Source organism: Capra hircus, chromosome 19 (assembly GCF_001704415.2).
Source record: "Capra hircus breed San Clemente chromosome 19, ASM170441v1, whole genome shotgun sequence".
Lineage (NCBI taxonomy): Eukaryota > Metazoa > Chordata > Mammalia > Artiodactyla > Bovidae > Capra > Capra hircus.
The window spans coordinates 47,766,762-47,787,472 of NC_030826.1; the positions used below are offsets into that span (position 1 = coordinate 47,766,762).

Sequence of the window (20,711 nt, forward strand, 5' to 3'; positions counted from 1 at the left end):
CACCCGGGGCACACACGGCAGGGGTCAGAGGGGGCAGGGGCTCAGAGGCATCTGCTCTGACACCGCTTCCTGGGGTCACATTCTCCCGGGTGCAGAAGGGCAGGGTACAATCGGAGGAAGAAGGCCCTGATCGCTTTTGGTGACTTGCCTGTCCCCAGGCCATCCCCGAGGAGACGGTGAGCTGAGGCTGAGGCTCGCCTCGGGCCCTGGCCTGGCCTGCCCCTCTTGGGGCCTGCCGGGCTGGGGGAGGCACCCCGGCGGGCTGGCCCTCACCTTCGGTGAAGCACTCCTCAGGCTGCTCTCCCTCGGGGTTCTCCTCGGCCTGCTCCTCGGGGTCGTCCTCAGGGGGCTTGTAGTCGGCAGTGCTGCAGACGGAGGAGTTCCCATCCAGGGGCTGCAGCGGCTTCTGCGGAGGCCACAGGGTCATGTGACCCCTGGGTCCTCCCGCCATGTGGGGCAGAGGGGGTCCAGATGGAAGCCCCAAGGGGAGGGCCCAGAAGGGAGAAGGGGAAGCGGGGGGTGGAGTGGGGGGAGGTGGAGCAGACTCACTCATTCATTCATTCAGCCCTGGATTGTGGAGCCAGCACTGGGTCTGTGCAGAAGGACCCAGGCTTTGGCCCTGACCTCGGGGCACTTGGATTTAAAGAGGCTCAGAGATGCTGGCTAGGGAGGGAAGGGGTCAGGATGGAGCAAGGTCCGAGCCTTCCTATGCTCTGTTCAGCTGAGGAATCCAGGAAGATGGGGGAATCCAGAAAGGGTGGGGGTGGGGGCCTGGTACTCCAGCCTGGTCAGACCTCCCTCACCTCCTCCTGGCCCAGCCTCCACTCCTCAAGGGGCCCCTTTTATGGCTGGGGTGAGGCCCCTGAAAAGGAAAATGGAGAGGGTCACGGGGTGGTGGCAGGGGGCAGCTGTCAGAATGGTGGCCAGTTGACAGAAAGGGAAACTGAGGCACGGGGCATTAGGTCGGGCAGGATGCCCGCTGAGCCACTGGCCCTGCCTGTGCCCCCCACCTCCCACTGCCCCTCGGGAGCCATGCCTGCCCCCTCCAGAGTCCCCAGTGCCTTGGCCTGGCTGCTGTCCGGCTCTTCTCCACCCCCACTCCTCATACCGAGGTTGGTGCCACGTTTCCCGGGGTATTTATAGCTTGGCAGCCGCTCGGCTCCCTGGTAAGTAAGCATGCCACGTATTTGGGGGGAATAAGGAGTCAAGAGCTTTCAGGGCAAAGTTTATTCAGGCTCTGGTGCCTGCTGGGCCCAAGCTGCCAGGGTGGGGGTGGCCAGGGGGCCCTGCCCTAGCTTATGTGCTGATCCTTCCCCTGATGGGGCTGGAGGGTGGGTGAGGGGCTCAGCCTACCACCAGGGCCTCCCCAACCCTCACAGGGGAGGGGCAGGGGCAGGGGGTGGGCATCAGGGCTCCAGCTGAGGCTGGGGCCCAGCTCTCCAGTTCTCCTTCAGCTGCACCCCACTGGATCCCTGACCCCCTCTTCCCAGTGTCTCCAGCCCAGACCTGGCACTCTGGCCCATGCTGGGAAGTTGGGACCGGGTCCCCACCACCACCAGGGGGCGTCTACACAGAAATAGATGATAATAGCAAGAACTTGGTAGGGGCTTCTTAACCCGAGGGCAGGGTTAAGAGAGGCCCCTTGGGTTCCAGCCCTGGATTCAGGCTTCTCAGGTGAGAATATGCGATCTCACAGCGCCACCTACTGGTGAGAGGGGACAGAGGAGGAGCTGCAGGGCAGGAGAGCAGGGAGAGGCCTGGGGTGTTCAGACAAGTGGAGCAGGTCATAATAATGGTATTTATAAGTCATCATTCACAGAGATGCTCTGCACACAGCATCTCATCTAATGCTCACAGTAACACCACAAGGTAGGTACCATTACCCCACCTTACAGATGGAGAAACTGAGGCTTGGAGAGGGCTTTGTGCCACGTTCAAGGTCACACACAAATGTAGAGTTGTGACTGTCTGATTCCCGACCCCTGAATCTGGATCTTGCTACGGGCTTACCTTGACATCCTCAGGCTCGGAGAAGGTGTCAGTTTCCTCCTCTGTGGGCATCTCCAGGTCAGACTCCTCGGAGGCGATGGGCACATGGATGGTCAGGTAGGGGTTGTTAATGAAGTTGAGGTGGTCCAACTCGATGCTGGGGGGAGGGCCGTCAGCCAGGCCCATGTGGTTCAGGATATGGTGGTCCTTTTTGAGGTCCTTGCCATCCTCCTCGGGCGGAGGCTCCTTCTTCTCATCCTCAGGGGCACTTTCCGGAGCCTCGCCGGCCTCCCCAGCCTCGCCGATGCTTCCGAGGCTGAGCATGATAACCTTGGGGCTCAGGACCTTGCCATGCAGCAGCCCCACGAGGAAGGCTTTGGCGAACCCGATGCCCCACTTGATGCGAGCGATGGCAATCTGCAGGTTGTTCATCTCGCCATCCTCGTCCGAGGCTGCCAGGCTGTCGGCACTGAAGGAGCTGAGCAGCAGGGCCAAGAACAGGTTCAAGACCTGGAGAGCAGGAGGTGAGGGGGAGCCTGAGCTTAGCTCCGGGGCCCCGAGGGTGCCACCTGCAGTCCACATGAGGGTCCTTGGGCCTCCAAGTCAGACCTGCCTCTTGGTGGGCATTAAAGAGGGGCATCATCTAAGAGAGGGCTTCCCTGGTAGCTCAGATGGTAAAGAATCTGCCTGCAAAGCAGTAGACCTGGGTTCGATCCCTGGGTTGGGAAGATTCCCTGGAGAAGGGAATGGCTACCCACTCCGGTATTCTTGTCTGGAAAATTCCATGGACAGAGGAGCGGTGGGCTGCAGTCCTGGGGGTTGCAAATGGTTGGACACGGCTGAGTGACTAACCATCAGCAGAAGCACCTAACAGAACCCGCAAAACTGCTCTTGGAGCTGAGAAGTGCTACTGCCACGCCCACTTTACAGATTAGGAAACTGAGGCTTGGGCACAAGAGAGGACTTTGCTGATCAAGGCAGAGGCAGGGTTTGAGGAGGCCCACTGGGTGACAGAGGCTCTGTCCTCCACTTCCACTGCTAGAGGAAGCAGGTCAAAAACTAGGGCTCACATCTCCAAGCTTCTAGGACTTATAGGGAGCCTGACTATTTTGAGCCTTCTCTTGTCTTGTAAGTGGGACTTTTAATAGTCCACGGGCTCCTGGTACGTGCTCCTGCGTCCTCAGTGGTGTCTGACTCTTTTCAACCCCATGGACTGAGGCCAGCCCGATTCCTCTGGTCGTGGGATTCTCCAGGCAAGAATGCTGGACTGGACTGAGTTGCCATTTCCTCCTCCAGGAGATCTTCCTGACCCAGGGATCGAACCCACGTCTCCTGTGTCTCCTACATTGGCATGTGGATTCTTTACCACTAGTGGCACCTGGAGTTCCCAGTACTCAGACCTATGTCCCCGGTTGCTGTGGAAGGACGTCCGATCTGCCTCAGCTCACTCCCTTTCCTTCCCCCGGGGTTCCCTGCTCTACTGGCTCTCCTCTCTTATCCCCACTGAAAGGGACGCTAAGAGGCTACTGGTCTACCTTCCTCGGCTTTATTTTTTGGTGGATATTTACTGAGCCTCTCCCACTGTGCGTGGGAATGACTGGCCTCAGTTTGCTCCCAGCCTAGAGACAGACATTTGATCAGACGATTACAATGCAGTGGGTTTGCACAAAGTAGAGACTGGGGTTCACAGGCTTTGAAACCATGCCGCTTGGCTTTGAACCCCAAGTGATTAGCTGTGCGTCCAAAGGCAAGTCCTATTGCGGCCCTGTGCCTCGGTTTTCTTATCTGTACAATGGCAATGATTCCAGTACCTACCTCCTCACATTGTTGTTGTGAGGACTGAAAGGTCAATACAACTAGAGCGCACAGCAGGCACTCAAAACGTGTGGGCTGTTATGTGTGCGGTAATAGAAGGTTTTACACGGTGGTGGGAGGAGTGCGATGAACTCTGAGGCCAGCTCTGCATTTGATGAATGAGGAGCCTGAGTTCTCCCAGAGAGGTGGAGTGACTTGCCTAAGGACACACAGCACATTCAGAACTAGAATCTAGGTTTCCTGTCATTGCACAGCGTGGTGTGTGTGTGCTCAGTCATATCCTACTCTTTGCGACCCCATGGACTGTAGCCCACCAGGCTCCTTTATCCATGGGCTTTCCCATGCAAAAATACTGGCGTGGGTTTCCACTTCCTACTCCAGGGGATATTCCTGACCCAGAGATCAAACCCAAGTCTCTTGCATCTCCTGCATTGGCAGGTGGACTCTTTACCACTGAAGCTCCCTGGAAAGCCCTGCACAACTTTAGAGGACATCATTTATTTAGACTACAGTGTGAATGGCCACCCCAGAAGCTGTGCAATGCAGTGGCCCTGTCTTCCACCAACCCACCTCCCAGGACAGTGAGGAGGACGGTGCAGCCTGACTGCGGAGAGGGAGGTCCTGGCTCCTGCCAACCAGAGGCAGGGGGGCCTCTTATTCTGGGGGCCTCAGGGTGGGGCTGAGTGTGCGACTGGACATGAAAGAAGTAGGGTCAACTGCACTATGCCATTTTCTATCGGATTTGAGTATCCCCAGATTTTGATATCTGCAAGGGGTCTTGGGGGCTTGCCCCCCAAACGAAAAAGAATCTCCTGCATTGCAGGAGAACCAGTTCGATCCCTGAGTCGGGCAGATCTCCTGGAGAAGGAATACCCCAGTATTCTTGCCTGGAGAATTCCATGGACAGAGGAGCCTGGTGGGCTACAGTCCATGGGGTCAACACGACTGAGCAACTAACACACAGGGGGTTTTGGAACCAATTCCCTGAGTGACCAGGGGAGGACCGTACATGTGAATCTGTCTGGCTTTCACCAGTGTCCTCTAAGGTCTTTGTGTCATTGTCTTAACTATCATGTTGACATATCTTTAAAATAATTATAGGGAGGGAAGTTCGAGAGGGAGGGGATATATGCATACTTAAAGCTGACTCACACTGTTATACCGAAGAAACCAATGCAACATTGTAAAGCAATTATCCTACAATTAAAAATAAATAAATATGAATGGGAGCAGGAAAACTTAGAAATATATATGTGTCTATACTTATTGCTCATCTTCTCTCTCTGGGGCAATGGGCTGGGGGATTCGCTCCATCACCACGCCTTTTGGCTACCGTCCTGCCTTTGCCCCCCACCACAATGTACTGGTCTTTCTTTCCCTCTCTGGGGGGAGGTGTCCAGTTGCCAGAAACACATCTGAGATGGGAATTAGCTGCTCTCTGGGTCACCAGGGTTTGCACACGGCTCCTGCCTGGGACAGAAATAGCTGCCCCAGGCAAGGCATGGGGGGTGGGTTAAATTAGGGAAGGGGGATGGACATTAGGTTCCCCAGGAGCGGGTTCCGACGGGAGGGTTCCATATGACCTGGTCATTTCCTCTTCTTCACCCTCAAGGAAGTACCTGCGTGCCATGGACACTGGGGACCTGGGTCCCCACCCTCCCTGGCAGGGTGCCCCATGCCCTCTGGCAGACACTTGCTTCCATGAGGCCTGGGAGGGTGGTAGGCGGGGCCAGTGCCCAAGGAGCTGGCAGCGCGCCTCCCCGGGCCGCTCCGCTCCCTTTGAGCAAAGCGGGAGAGCTGCAGAGCTGGGCCTGAGAAGGGTGTCAGGGTGTGTGTGTGCGTGTGTGTGTGTGTGTGATGGGAGGCGTGGGGGCACACACTGCTGTGCAGTGGTTCTGGATTCTGGGACCTGACTCCTTGGGTTCACACTGAGCCTCTGCTTTCTTGTCTACAAAATAGAGATAAGACAGCACATCCCTGGGACCTCCCTGGTGGTCTAATGGTTAAGACTCCGAGCTCCCAATTCAAGGGGCCTGGGTTTGATCCCTGGTCAGGGAATTAGGTCCCACATGATGCAACTAAGAGTTCACACGCCACAGCTAAAGATCACGCATGCCTCAAAGAAGATGAAAGATCCTGTGTGCTGCAACTGGGGCCCGACACAGACAATTAAAATTAAGTATTATTAGATATTTTAATATTAAAAGCAAAACAAAATCCAGCACACACCACATGGAGGCTGGTGAGCATTAAGGGATCAATACCCGGGGCCACCCTGGTGGCTCAGTGGTAAAAAATCCACCTCCCAGTGCAGGAGACACAGGTTCAATCCCTGATCTGGGAAGATCCCATATGCCTCAGAGGGACTAACCCCATGCACCACAGCTATTGAGCCCAGGCTCTAGGGCCTGGGAGCCGCAACTCCTGAGCCTGTGTGCCGCAGCTGTCGAAGCCTGAGTGTCCTACAGTCTGAGCTCTGCAACAAGAGAAGCCTCTGCAATGAGAAGCTCACACGTTGCAACGAAGAGTAGCCCCTGCTCGCCATAACTAGAGAAAAGCCCCCAGGGCAATGAAGACCCAGCAAAGCCATAAATAAATAAATATATACAAGTTTTTAAAAAGAGAGAGCTTAACATCCGGAAAGTGCTCAGAATGCTGTATGAGCATGAGCAGAGGTCGGTCGTCACCACTGGTACTCTGATGCTAGCTCATCGTTAGTATCACTAATGATGATATTGATGCTATTGCTGTTGAGAGTACACGGACTCAGTTTCTAGCCCAGGCTCAGTTTCACACTCGCTGTGTGGTTCTGGGCTGCGCCTCCGGGGAGCACAGAGCCAACATTACCTGCCTCACGGGGTTGTCAGGAGCAGTAGGGATAATGCACGTAAAGCCCCTGGCGCAGGAACTGGCACGTGGCAGGAGCCCAGTGCCTGGCGTGTGGCACCAGTTGGTGGCAGGTGTGGAATCTGCCACTGCTCCCTGGATGCCTGTAACTTTTGAACTCCCCTGGCCTGTGGGCCAAGCACTTTGTTGAGCACTTAGGTCGGTGTAATCCTTCCAACCACCAGCAGAGTAGTCACTACCCGCCTCATCCCCATTTTCCCGATGAGAAAAACTGAGGCCAGAGAGAGTGTAAATAACTTGCTCAAAGTTTCCCAGTCAGAAAGTGGCACAGCAGGGGGCCTGAAATGTTTTTGAGTTTACATGTACACAGAAACCACTGCAACCCTTATACTGGCCCTCACAAACATCTATTCAGAGCCTGCAACACCCCCATCAGGAATCCTGCCCCCAAGTCCTGCTGAGGCATTTCCCTTACTCTCCTGGCTCCCTAAGACCCCCTCCTAGGAGCAGTCGGCCTGGGTTCTGCTGTCTGGCTGTGTCGGACCCCATCCCACCGTCCCCTCCTCAGTCGCGGTAACTCCCCTGGCCGCCGGTCCGCCCCTGCCCCAGCAGAGCTCAGCGTTATCTGAGAAGCGCTGACGGAGCAGCTCAAGGATTCCACCGGCCTTTGCGGAACGTGGGGACGTGCGTCTTCCTACCCACTGTTGCCCAGGGTGGCATCGCCCCCGCCCGGGGCAGCCGAGCACAGCTCTCCTGGCAGGGGTGACCCCGCCCCGAGGAGCAGGGTCGACAAGGTGAGGAGAAACGCCTCCCTCCACCCGGCCACAGAAATTCTGGTCAGCTGGACCACGACCTCACATCCCATTTCTCCTGGGCCCCTGCACCCCCTTCCCTCCTCCAGCGCCCCACCCAGAAAGTGGCAGGATAGATGCAGTTCAGGCCATCTCCACATCCTCCCAACACACGGGGCCTGATTCCCAGGAGCAGAGGATGAGAGGGGAGGAGAACAAAAGGGCCAGGAGTTCCTGGTACCGACCCACACTGTGCCTTCTTTCATCACGGTCAGTCCCCCCGGCCACCCACCGAGGCAGGTGCCCCCAACCTCTGGGATATAATGCCTGATGATCTGAGGGGGAGCTGATGTAATAATAATAATAGAAAGACGGTGTTAAGTGTTAGTGGCTGTCGTGTCTGACTCTTTTGTGACCCCATAGACTGTAGCCCGCCAGCCTCCTCTGTCCATGGAATTCTCCAGGCAAGGATACTGGAGTGGGTAGCCATTCCCTTCTCCAGGGGATCTTCCTGACCCAGGGATTGAACCTGTGTCTCCTGCGCTGAAGGTGGATTCGTTACCATCTGAACCACCAGAAATAAAATGCACAATAAATGCAGTGTGCTTGAATCACCCCAAAACCACCCCCCACCCTACGCCAGTCCATGGAAAAATTGTCTTCCATGAAACCAGTCCCTGGTGCCAAAAAGGCTGGGCACCGTTGCCCTGAGGAGTCTACCACTTTTCTCCCATGTGGAGTTAGAGAACCCAGCCGACCAGAGAGCAGTGATTCGTTCAAGGTCACAGATGGCGAAGGAGCTGGGACTGGAACACGGGCCAGTCTGACTCCGGTTATCATGTTACTTTCCCCAAAACACTAGGTCTCAGCTACTTGCACAGGACATCACCCAGAGCTCATTAGAAATGCAGGTCTAGGGGGCCTGGCTCAGAGCTGCCTCATCTGACTCCCGGGGGCTGGGACTGGGAATCTAGGTTTTGAGAAACTCACGAGAGCTTTGAAGCAGGTTAAAATTTGAGAGCCACTGGGTTAAACCATACACAACTGCCATCTAGGGTCAGAAGAGGAATAAAACAATCACGTGTCGGCGATTTTACACAACACAGATTCATAGGAAAAGAACCCTTCAACAGTCCGATTTAAGGGAAACAAAGGATGGACTTCCCTGGTGGCTCAATGGTAAAAAAAAAAAACCCACCCGCCAAGGCCGGATTTGATCCCTGGGTCAGGAAGATCCCGTAGGCAAGGAAATACCCACTTCAGTATTCTTGCCTGGGAAATCCCACAAGCAGAGGAACCTGGTGGGCTACAGTCCATAGGGTCCCGAAAGAGTCAGACACAATTTAGCAACTAAACAACAGCAACAAAGGCACGGACACGCCTTGGACACCTGGGCTTTCCGGGTGAAGGTATGGGAGCCGCCCAGGCGGACTCACTCACCACCAGGTTGCCGATGACCATGACCATGAGGAAGACGGTGAGGCACATGGCCTGGCCGGCCACCTCCATGCAGTCCCACATGGTCTCGATCCACTCCCCGCACAGGATGCGGAAGACGATGAGAAAGGAGTGGAAGAAGTCGTGCATGTGCCAGCGGGGCAGGCTGCAGTCCGCGGCGATCTTGCACACGCACTCCTTGTAGCTCTTGCCAAACAGCTGCATGCCCACCACGGCGAAGATGAACACGATGATGGCCAGCACCAGCGTCAGGTTGCCCAGCGCCCCCACCGAGTTGCCGATGATCTTGATAAGCATGTTCAGCGTCGGCCATGACTTGGCCAGCTTGAAGACCCTCAGCTGCCGGGCAGGGGGAAGGCAGGGGTTGGTGAGACCCAGGGACCCCTGGCCCAACCCTGAGGCAGCCACGACCAGGGACTGAACCCAGACTCTCAGCGCAGAGTCCTACCCACTGGACCACCAGGGGTTTCCCAGAAAGAACTCTTATGCATGGCTCCAGCTCCTACCCCCTGAGGGATATGGGGCCTCAGTTTACCTCTCTGTTAAATGGGAATGCTCGCATCCTACCACCTCATCCTCTTCACATGATCAAAAGAAAGAGTCCTCGTCTCTTACATATAAAAGCTAAAACATTTACAAGTGAAATAAAATCTCAGGATTTGCTTTAAGATACTCCCCCATAAAAAGTGAGGGGACAGACAAAGCAAGAACTACAGGGTATTAATGGCCACTGGAGCCAGCTGAAAGGCACACAGAGGGGGATCTTTCTCTATATTTTTGTGGATGCATGAAAGGTCCCTACGAGGTGGTGAAAAGGATGCTAATTTAGAGTCCCGATCCCACTACTGATGAACTTCCTGAGGCTCAGTTTTCAGGTCTGCAATATGGGCTGAAGTCCCCATCCCACTGCCCACCAAGTTCACTTAGGAGTCAAGTCCAAATGGCAGCTCCTGGGCTGCCATTCTGGTCTACCAGCAGCCCTGTGTGATAAGGGGGAGGGCATCTTTCTCCCTTTTGCCAGTAAGAGAAGTTCCGAGAGGCAGAGGGGTGCACACTAGGGCAGAGGGGCCTCCTTTCCAGTCCTCTGGCTTCTTGGGGGTTTCTGCTTGTGTCCTCCAAGCATCCACACCCTACCCTCCCTCGCCCAGGCCCCGGGGCCTCACGTACCAGACGGAAGGAGCGGAGCACCGATAGCCCCTGCACGTTGGCCAGGCCCAGCTCCACCAGGCTGAGGGTGACGATGATACTGTCGAAGATGTTCCAGCCCTGCTGGAAGTACTCGTAGGGGTCCATGGCAATGAGCTTCAGCACCATCTCGGCTGTGAAGATGCCTGTGAAGACCTGCGGGGGGTGGGGTGTGCAAAGCCTCAGGGGCACAGGGCCTCCAGAGTCTCCCACCCCACTCTTAAACCTCCGGGCAGAGCCCTCGAGGCCAGAAGAGAGGGTGACAGAGCCCCGAGGGGGCGGGCATGGTACATGTGTACCCATGGCCCACAGCGGTGTGTGAATGAACAAGGAGCTGAACAGCCATGCCACCGGGCAGAGTGGGTACCGCTCAGAGACCGGGGCCCATCTCTTCCTGGCCTTGTCACTCCTGGGGTCTCAACCCACTCCTAATGATATTTGACACTCGTAGAGCATTCTGTGTTTCATGCTATGGCCTCATCAGTATCCTGATCTCCGTGAAGCTGGGAGGGATGATCACCACGTCCATCCCAGAGAAGAAAGACTGAGGCTCCGAGAAGTCAGTGACAAGCTCTCGACCACGCTGTCCATATGGGGTCAGGTCTCCAACCCAGGTCTTGGGGTGCTTAGTTCAGTTTCCTGTCTCTACACCCTACAGCCTCTCTATCCTAGTTTGCGGGGGTGGGGTAGGGGGTGGTCCCAGGACCCAGAAAATCTGGGTGGATTCTGAAATCTGGGGGGGTCAGACAGGAGGTGAAGTTGAGGATCAGTGAGAACCAGAGCTGATCCCCCACAATCCTGGACTTGTCTGAGGGCTTCAGAGCCCCTGAAAGCTCCCTGGGCATGGCCCCCGCCCTCCTGCCAGGCACCAGCTGCCCCGGGTCCACAGCCTGCCCGGGCACATGCTGAGCCCCGCCCAGGAGCTGTCCCTAACCATAGCAGGTGCCCAGACAGCAGCAGAGTGTGGGCAGGGGATGGGCAGGCAGCAGGCCGGGCCCATCACGCACACCCCAGCAGCTGCGCAGCGAGTCCCGAGCCCGCCCTTGCCCCTCCAGCCCAGCCTGGTCATAGCTGCCTCGGGCATCTCCGTGGGGTAGATGTGCCTGCCTCAGGGGCTGGGGAGCCCAGGGTCTGATTCCCATGCCGCCCACCCCAGCCTCATCTTGCTCCAGGCCTCACATCTTACTTTCCCTGGGCTCCCCTCACCCTCAGGGTGCGGGAAGCATCTAGCCCATTGGCTGCCCTGGACAGATTGAGAAGGGAATTGGGAAGGGTGGGGCCGGGCTGGAGGAGGAGGCGGCCGGCTTTTTCCCTTTGTCAGGCTCCACCGGGGCTGGCAACGAGGTGATAATGCTCCTAATGGGCAGGGATAAGCAGGGGGATCAGTGTGTGTCAACAATAGTGGAGCAGAAAGGGCTGAGAGGGGAGCTGGCCTGGTCGTGCTGGAGAAATGGAGTGGGCAGGGGGCCTCAGGGCTAGGGGACGATGCCCTGGGGCCTTCAGGGTGAGCTGGGGCCTCTTGGGCCTGGGTGCCCATGGCTCTACGCCCTATCTTCTGGGTCCCTTGGCCTCGCTTAGGCCCCCAGGCTAAGTCACTTCAGTCATGGCCGACTCTTTGCAACCCTGTGGACCATAACCCGCCAGGCTCCGCTGTCCGTGGGATTCTCCAGGCAAGAACACTGGAGTGGGTTGCCATGCCCTTCTCCAGGGGCCCACAACAACCTCTTAAAGTGGAGAGGCTTGCCATCCAGCACTTCACTCCCCATTCCCAAGCTCCCACTCCCCCATCTCTGCCTCCAGGGCATGACCTGGACTCCAGAGCCCCTGGAGTCCTGATCTTAAGAAGCCAAGTACTTCATCCCCACTCTCTCTGCCCCCAAATACCCCGAAACCCAAATTCCACAGATCCCCATGTACCCCATGTACCTCCCCTGGTACATCAACTCATGTCCCTGTATTCCCATATGCTAGGAAAATAACCCCAGCCTGTCTCTTTATGCCCCCTAATCGTGCCCCTCATTTCCACACAGCCTGTGGGCCCTGTGGCCCCTCTCCTGTCCTGCCCAGTAAGGACCACCTCTCCCTTGTCCCCTCCGTACCAGGTTGCCCACGTTGAGCACGCTGTCAAACTGTTCTGTCATCGGGTAATGCTCCATGGCCATGAAGAGGGTGTTGAGCACGATGCAGATGGTGATGCCCAGGTCCACAAAGGGGTCCATGACAATCAGGTGGACGATCTTCTTGAACTTCACCCACGGGGTGCAGCAGTTCCATATGAGCACTTTATGGGAACATTTGTACCACCATGGTGGGCATTTCTGGTGGGCCTCTTCCAGCTCTGAAAACAGATGGCAGATGAGGATCCGCTCCTTCACCTGCTCCTTCTTCCGCCTCCAACTTTGAGCCCACCTTCCAGGCCCCTCCCCTCAGAGCTCCACACCTCAAGCCCCGCCCTCTCAGGGACGCCCACCCCAAGCCCCGCCTCTCAGTGGGTCACCCTCAAGACCCACCCCTAGACCCCGCCCACATGGCCCCACCCTCAGTGCTCCGAGCCTCCAATGACCAGTCCCTTGAAACTGAAGGTGTTCAGTTCAGCTCAGATCAGTTGCTCAGTCATGTCCGACTCTTTGCGACCCCATGAATCGCAGCACGCCAGGCCTCCCTGTCCATCACCAACTCCCAGAGTTGCTCAGTAGTATCCGACTCTTTGAGAGCCCATGGACTGTAGCCGGCCAGGCTCCTCTGTCCATGGGATTTCCCAGGCAAGAATACTGAAGTGGGTTGCCATTTCCTTCTCCAGGGGATTTTCCCAACCCAGGGATTAAACCCTGCATCGCAGGCAGATTCTTTACTGTCTGAGCCACCTGGGCAGCCCCATGAAGAGCCATGCCCTCAGAAGCCTTAGCCCAGGCCCCCTCTCCCAGTGCTCTACTTCAGCTCCACATTTTCAGCACAAAATCCCCCTATGCCATAGGGTGACTTCCATCCACTACCTATGGCCCAGGGCTGCCGGCCCACGATCCCGGCTAGGGAGGGGCCCAAGGGCCTCGGGGAGAGGCAGGAGGCCACTGCAGAAGGTTGGGTCCCAGTTCCAACTGTTGCTGGCCAGAGCCTCTGAGGAGCACAGCGAGTCCTCCCTGGGGGCTCTGCCTCACGCTGCCGCCGGCTCCTCTACACCGGACCCTGCCAGTCCTTTCCCACCAGGGCAGCTTCCTGGAAACATGCCCTGTCCCTACCGCTCCAGCTCTAAACCCCTGCGGCTCTGTCAGGCCCACGGATATGCTACATCTCCTCCAGGTCTTCCAGGCCTCTGGTGCCCATGGGAGTTCTCAGCCAGGGCGTGATCTCATTTAATCCACGAAAAATGTATGAGGTAAGAATATTAGTGCCCCCATGTCAGAGATGAGGAAAGGGAACTGGAATCAGGGGCTGTCCCATAGACATGTGGGTTTGAGGGCCTGAATGGGACACCCCAGGGAGGGGACAGCTGAGCCTCTCCCCCATCCAGCAATTAGTACACCGGACCTCCCAAAGGCTGCAGGTTCTGACAGTAACACCCCCACTCCCAACCCAGGTGTTACTGCAGGTGCCTCAAATTGTGTCTGAGGTCCCAAACTTCCCACAGTGGTCCCAGAAAGGGCAGTGTTGAGTGATCTCCTTGGCTGGCTCTGCCCAGCATCCCCTGGGGTGTTCTCTGTCAGGGCACAGACACCTGGATGCCCTTCAGGCAAGGTCAACTGGGATAGAGGTTTGCAAAGTCCTTCAAGTTCTTCCTGCCAAAAGGCAAGACACCTGGGGAGGGTACCCAATCCTTCTGATGTCAGATTTCCCTGAATCTTCCTTTCCTGCATCATTTCCTCCTCCTCCCTCCCTCTCATCCATCCACACACCTGTGTCTCTTCCCATTCATTAATCTTTCAGCCCACCCACCCATCCATCAAACCATCTGTCCATCCATTCACCCATGCATCCATCCATTCACCTACCCATCCACTCACGCATCCATCCACTCACCCATCCATCCCCCCACCTACCCACTCACTATCTGTCCATTCATCCATCCATCCTTCCAACCATCCATCCATCTGTCCATCCATCCATGCGTATGTCTACCCACCTCTCCTTGTTACCCTAACCTAGTCTCCTGAGGCCTGGGGGGCAGCATGGGTTTTTTGGGGGGGTCTGTGGCTCTATCTGGGCAGAGTTTGATTTTGACCTTTAGCTTTTACCCAGAAGATATTTGTGGAACAGGATCTCCAGTTTCCGGAACATTGGGCCTTCCTGGTTAGTATTCTTATCCTGTCCTTTCCCGTTGCCTTGGCAGCCCAAAAGGCCTCCCGGAAGCCCCCAGTTCCCGCCGCAGCCTGGCCTTGTGGCCAGAATCAGGCCAGGTTAAGCCAGGACTATATTTATCACGGCCATTTCTTCGATGCCAATATTAAGTTACTGCCCTGAAGCTGGGCCCAGCCAGGCCCTCCCTGCCCCCACCCCGGGAGCCCGAGTGGCCCGATGGCCAGGGTGGGCAGGATGGGTCTGGGGATGCTGGGCACTCACCTTCCATGGCATCAGAAATACCGCTGTCTGTGCCGCAGCTTGGCCTCGGAGGCCCCTTCTCCCCTGCTGATGTGTCCAGGCTGCCGTTGCAGTCTTTGCCGTGTGCTGGGTCCCCGTCCACCTCCCCACCTTCCAGAGCCTGGGCAGCCTTGGCCTGTGGACCAGCAACGGTGATGGACATAAAGTCCATCGCCAAGCCATGGGAATGAGCTCTCAGAGCTTCTTCCTGAGTCCTTCAGGCTGGGGACCTCTCTTTTTGGCCTGCACCCAGTCTATTGCAATAGGGGTGGTTGGTGGCAGGAGGTGACAGGGTAGGGACCAAAGTGACTGAGGACCCTCATCCCTGAAGACCCTTCCTTCTCTGAAGCCTTGACTGACCCTGCACTTCAGGAGGTGATGGGTGAATGCACAGCTGCTCCCTGGGGGCTCATCAGCACCCACCTTTCCCTCAGCCTGGACCCAGACACTGCCCATAAAAAAATCATAAAACCATAGGCATTTGAGCTGGAAGGCTACTTCAGGTTTAACTACTCCAGATTCCTGGTTATGTATGGGAAAACTGAGGCACTGAGCTACGAAATACTCTTTCTACTGCCTGGGAGCCTCCCACCCCACCAAACCTCCACCTGAGCCTTCTGCTCCCCATCCCCTGTCTCGCAGCCCCCACCCCACACCTCCCCGTGCCCCTCAGCCTACCCAGGGTACCCGGGCTGAAGGGCAGGGAGACCCCCTGGATCTTCCCCTCCCCCCACCTCCCCAAGTCCAGACCTTCTCCAGCTCCTCCTGCTGTTTTTTGAATTTCTCCAGCATCTGCTGAAACTCCTCTTCTTTCTCCTGATCCTCGGCCAGGGTGGCCTCGTTCTGCTCAGCGTAGGCCATGGCTACCACAGCCAGGATCAGGTTGATGAGGTAGAAGGAGCCCAGGAAAATGATGACCACGAAAAAGATCATGTAGGTCTTGCCGGCTGCTCGAAGGGTCTGGAGTGAGGGAAGGGGAGGAAGTGTCACGTGGTACCCTGCCTGCTTTCACTCAGGGCCCCCCTCCATACAACCATTGCCCAGAGAGGCAGACAGGAAGGATCCCTCACGGAGCCTGGAAGTTTGAGGGCTTTTGAGGCGAGGTATGGCTTCCCAGGTGGCACCAGTGGTAAAGAACCTGCCTGCCAGTGCAGGAGACATAAGAGATGTGGGTTCTATCCCTGAGTCAGGAAGATCCCCTGGAGGAGGAAATGGCAGTTCACTCCAGTATTCTTGCCTGGAGAATCCCATGGACAGAGGATCCTGGAGGGCTACAGCCCATGGGGTGGCAAAAAGTCAGACACGACGGAAATGACTTAGCACGCACGCACATAGATAATTATGTCATCTGCAAACAGAGACAGCTTTCTATCTTCTTCTACGGCCACCCTTGATGGGTTAAACCACATTCTGGGGCATTTCAATATATGAACTTGGGACCCAGACCTTCCTGGGCTCCTGACTCAGAGAGCCCTGAGGACCCTGGCCAGACATCTTGAGATCAGAGATCCAGGATAAAAAGTTGGTGAATGTGGGCTTTGGGATCAGCTTGAATCCTAGCTTCCCCATGATGCCTGGCATCTAGTAAGAGCTCAGCAAATAGACGCTATTGTTGTTACTATTAGTACAGTTATTTATTTATTTTTGGCTGTGCTGGGTCTTTGTTGCTGCACACTGGCTTTCTCTAGTTGCGAAGAGCTGGGGTTACTCTAGCTGTGGGGCACAGGCTTCTCGCCGTGGTGGCTTCTCTTGTCTCAGAGTGTGGCTCCAGAGCATGGCGCACGGGCTTGGTTGCCCCCCATGGCTTGTGGAATCTTCCTGGACCAGGGATCAAACCCATGTCCCCTGCATGGGCAGGCAGACTCACTTTCTTCTTTTTTTTTGAATATTTATTTATTTGGCTATGCCAGGTCCTAGTTGTGGCCTTTTTCTTTTACTTTAAAATTTTTATTTATTTTTCATTGAAGGATAATTGCTTTACAATATTATATTGATTTCCGCCATACATCAACATGAATCAGCCACAGGTGTACGTAGCAGGCAGATTCTTAATCACTGGGCCACCAGGGAAGTCCTATTACTCTTAGTATTAACATTGTCGATGTTAGAAACATTACCAGGCACTGGAAGGCATTGTTCTTCAGACTCAACCTGCCCACTTGCAAACTGTGGAAGGTAAATCATTATGGGCAGAACTGGTGTCTAAGCAGCCCTACTGGTTACTGTGAGGAGGCCTGGGAGTCTGTGCTAAGCTTAGATCTCAGCTCCTAAGCAAATGAGGAAAAGGAAGAAAAGGCTGGGGCTCAGATCTGGGCAGGAACCAAATGCCAGAGGTGCCAAGAACCCATATATAGGGCCACTGTGGGGGGGGGGGTCCCATGGAAGGGATGGCTTTGGTAAGGGTCCTACAAAGCCCCGAGGAGGCCATGGAGATGGAGGGAGGTAGGGCTGTGGGGCTGAGGGGCAGGGCAGGGCAGGGGGCCGCTGTACCAGCTGGAAGAGGTTCTCCCAATAGTCCTGGGTCATGAGGCGGAAGAGAGCCAGGAAGGCCCAGCTGAAGGTGTCATAGCTGGTGTAGCCGTAGTTGGGGTTCCGCCCGGCCTTGATGCACTCATAACCCTCAGGGCAATGCCTGTGGACAGGATGGGGACTGGTGTTAGGGAGAAAGGAGAGCTCCAACTAGGGGCCACATGGGGGGCACTCCGAGAAAAAAAAATCCATCCTTTAGTCTTATCTGCATCCTGAAAACAAGTGCATGCTCACGAGTTGTCTTTACACCTCCATCCACCCCAGGTTCTCATCCCCAATCATCCCCCATCTTCTGGCAACCCTGGGGCCACTGTTTCCATTCACCCCCCACCCTCCTGGGTGTCACTCACCCAGCATCGCTGCTGTTCCCACAGAGCAGGGCGTCGTTGGAGCCCTCCAGGAAATAGAAGTTCCCTGTGGGAGTCAGAGGTCACAAAGGAAGCATGTCAGCGCGTGGACACTGTGGGCAGAGTGCCCTTTGCACATCCGTGGACACATCTGTGTGGACCATGGGCACCGCCACGTGGATGCTCTTGGGGCGCCCCTTCCTGCTCCTTTTATTTTTTTTTAATAATTTTTATTGGAGTATAGTTGCTTTAGTTGTGTTAGCTTCCACTGTACAGCAAAATGATTCAGCCACACACACATGCATACACACCCATTGCCACGTACACTCTCCATATATGCGTGGAGTCCCTTTTGGACTTCTTTCCCACTCAGGCCACCACAGTGCATTAAGTAGCATCCCTGTGCCAGACGGGCTTCCCTTGTGGCTCAGCTGGTAAAAAACCTGCCTGCAATTCGGGAGACCTGGGTTCGATCCTTGGGTTGGGAAGATCCCCTGGAGAAGGGAAAGGCTACCCACTCCAGTATTCATTCTGGCCTGGAGAATGCCATGGACTGTATAGTCCACGGGGTCGCAAAGAATCAGACACGACTGAGCGACTTCCACTTTCGCCTGAGTGACACAGCATGTTCTCATTAGCTATCTGTTCTCTTCCTTCTCCTTTAAGGGCAGCTCCAAGTCCTAAGCTCTCTGGGTAGACACATTTCACTGTCAGCGCAGTGCCTTGTATGGGGTATAGTGGGGGTACAGAGGGAGATGGGGGGACATGTATGTGTGTGCCTGGGGCTACCACGTACCTGAGCAGGACTCCCAGTGGAGGGGTGAGTGGGGAGCTAGAATCCAGGATGCCACGTTGAAGAAGGTGGCATTTCTAAGCTGGCGAGTCCATGTCCACTTTCTAAGCTGCCAGGAGGCACCGTGTGGACTAGGAGTGGCTCCATGAGAACGCTGTCTTGTGTGTGTGCACCTGTGAAGTCTGGGTATGTGAACGGGATGTGGGTGCCTGTTGCTGGCCCTGCCGGGACGATGGAGGAGAACAAGGAGCCCGCACATAGGGATTGTTGCTTTTCCTAGCCAAAGCTTTAGGATTTTCCAAACAATTTGGTGTTTGCTGTTACCCTTGTTTGCTGTAAACCCTTTGAGAGGGTAACTGTTGGTATCTAGTTGCTAAGTTGGATTCGACTCTTTTGCATCCCCATAGATTGTAGCCCACCGGGCCCCTCTGTCCATGGGATTTCCCAGGCAAGAATACTGGAGCGGACTGTCATTTCCTTCTCCAAGGGTCTTTCTAACCCAGGGATCAAGCCCAGGTTTCCTGCATTGGCAGGTAGATTCTTAACCACTGAGCCAGCAGGGAAACTTGAGAGCAGTGTTGTGGTCTTTATTTTATAGGTAAAGATTCTGAGAGTCAGGAAGATGAAGTGACCTGTCAGAGGTTACCTGAGCTGTTAGTGCTGGGTTCACACTCAAGTCTTCCCCATGATCTTTTTCTAAAAAAATTATTTATGTATTTGGCCACATGGGGTCTTAGCACATGGGACCTTCATTGCAGCATGCTGGATTTTTAGTTGCAGCATGAGAACTTAGTTGGGGTAAGTGGGATCTAGTTCCCCCACCCAGGGATCAAACCCGGGCCCCCTGCATTGGGAGCATGGAGTCTTAGCCACTGGACCATCCGGGAAGTCCCTTCCTCATGTTCTTTATCTCACATAAGGGGCTGCCAATGGGGCTAGGAAAGACCCCACTGGCCTCCCCACCCTCCCTTCTTACCTTCATCATTGATGTAGGCATCCCAGTCAAAGGTAGAGTTGCTGGCCCAGCTCTCCTGGCCGTCCCAGGTGTCGTTGCTGTACCAGGTATCGTTGCCGTACCACGTGGTGTTGGTGTCATTGAAGGGCGGGGGCCAGCGCACACACTTCTGCCGCAGGTTTCCCATGAAGAGCTGCAGCCCCACCAGGGCAAAGACGCTCAGGCAGAAGACGGTGAGGATCATCACGTCCGAGAGTTTTTTTACCGACTGGATCAGGGCCCCCACGATGGTCTTCAGCCCTGATCACAGAGAGCGGGAGAGTGTGGCAGGGGGTAACTCACCGACTCAGCCCCTCCGAGCCTCTGCCTGCTCCATCTCCTTCGGGCCTTGGCTTACTTGGGGCGCTACTTCCCTGAAGCCTTCCTAAATTAGCCCCATCCATCTCTGATTACAACCTCCATCTCGAGCCTTCCAGTGGCCACCGAATCTCAGCCACTAGAAGAATGGACTATGAAGACTCCACAGGGTGTTGTCTAACACAGGAGAACAACAACACTCAGGCACACGGTGTAACTTCATACATGTCACTAAGTCAGGACTCCCAAAGTGTTCATAGAACACTAATCTCACAAGCTGCGCCCTTCATGAAAGGGGTTCAATCGTGCTTTTGGAAGGCACTTCCATAGTTGCTCAGTAATAAAAAATCTGCCGGCCGATGAAGGAGATGTGGGTTCAATCCCTGGGTCAGGAAGACCCCCTTCAGGAGGGCATGGCAGCCACTCCAGTATTCTTGCCTGGAGAATCCCATGGATAGAGGAGCCTGGTAGGCTACATACAGTCCATAGGGTCGCAAAGAGTCAGACACCACTTAGCGACTCAACGACAACAACAACCAACCCTGTGATACCCTTCTGGAGGGTCTTTATGTAGATTATCCTACCAGAGGCTTGGGAAAGTTCTGCAGAAACAAAAACTTTTTAATACCATGTTTCAGCTTATTTGACACAGAACCCTTTCTCTTTTAGCCTGTTAACACCCAAGGAAGAGCAGGGTTCACTCTAAGAAGCTCTAGGCTGACTTTGCAATATTATTGCATTCTGCCCCTCTGAACAGGCAAAGGCATAGGCTCAGATCCCATCATTTATGGAAGAACCATAACTTCTTCCTTGGGCCTAATCAGGGTGTCTCTCGCTTCAATATTTATTTCCTTTTCTTATCCTGGTATGAAGACAGATGCTCAGCGGCTTCATCATAAAAGCCCTATGGGCTCTGAGGATGCCGCAGTGTGGTCCTGAGAGCAGGTATTGTGGCCTTGACTCAGTGGCTAACATGCCGAGTTGCCTTCTCTCTGGGCGTCCCTCCTTCCTCAACTGCAATTCACAAGGGCTTTGGACTAGAGAAAACTAAGGTGCTTCCTAGCATTAAGACA

At 55.3% G+C, this 20,711-nt stretch overlaps 1 protein-coding gene across 2 annotated transcripts in view; it reads right to left on the minus strand.

The window, feature by feature from the left end:
* SCN4A (sodium voltage-gated channel alpha subunit 4) overlaps positions 1-20,711 on the minus strand; it is a 52,297-nt gene that overhangs the window by 9,659 nt on the left and 21,927 nt on the right. For both annotated transcript variants that reach the window (XM_005694000.3, XM_013972591.2), the window contains 10 exons: positions 19,303-19,581; positions 17,537-17,600; positions 17,148-17,289; positions 15,408-15,617; positions 14,640-14,793; positions 12,185-12,423; positions 10,068-10,241; positions 8,883-9,239; positions 2,011-2,499; positions 274-406 (listed from right to left, as the gene is read on the minus strand). In XM_005694000.3, coding sequence (XP_005694057.2) covers positions 274-406; positions 2,011-2,499; positions 8,883-9,239; positions 10,068-10,241; positions 12,185-12,423; positions 14,640-14,793; positions 15,408-15,617; positions 17,148-17,289; positions 17,537-17,600; positions 19,303-19,581 — 2,241 coding nt within the window. The remainder of the gene's footprint in view (positions 1-273; positions 407-2,010; positions 2,500-8,882; positions 9,240-10,067; positions 10,242-12,184; positions 12,424-14,639; positions 14,794-15,407; positions 15,618-17,147; positions 17,290-17,536; positions 17,601-19,302; positions 19,582-20,711) is intronic.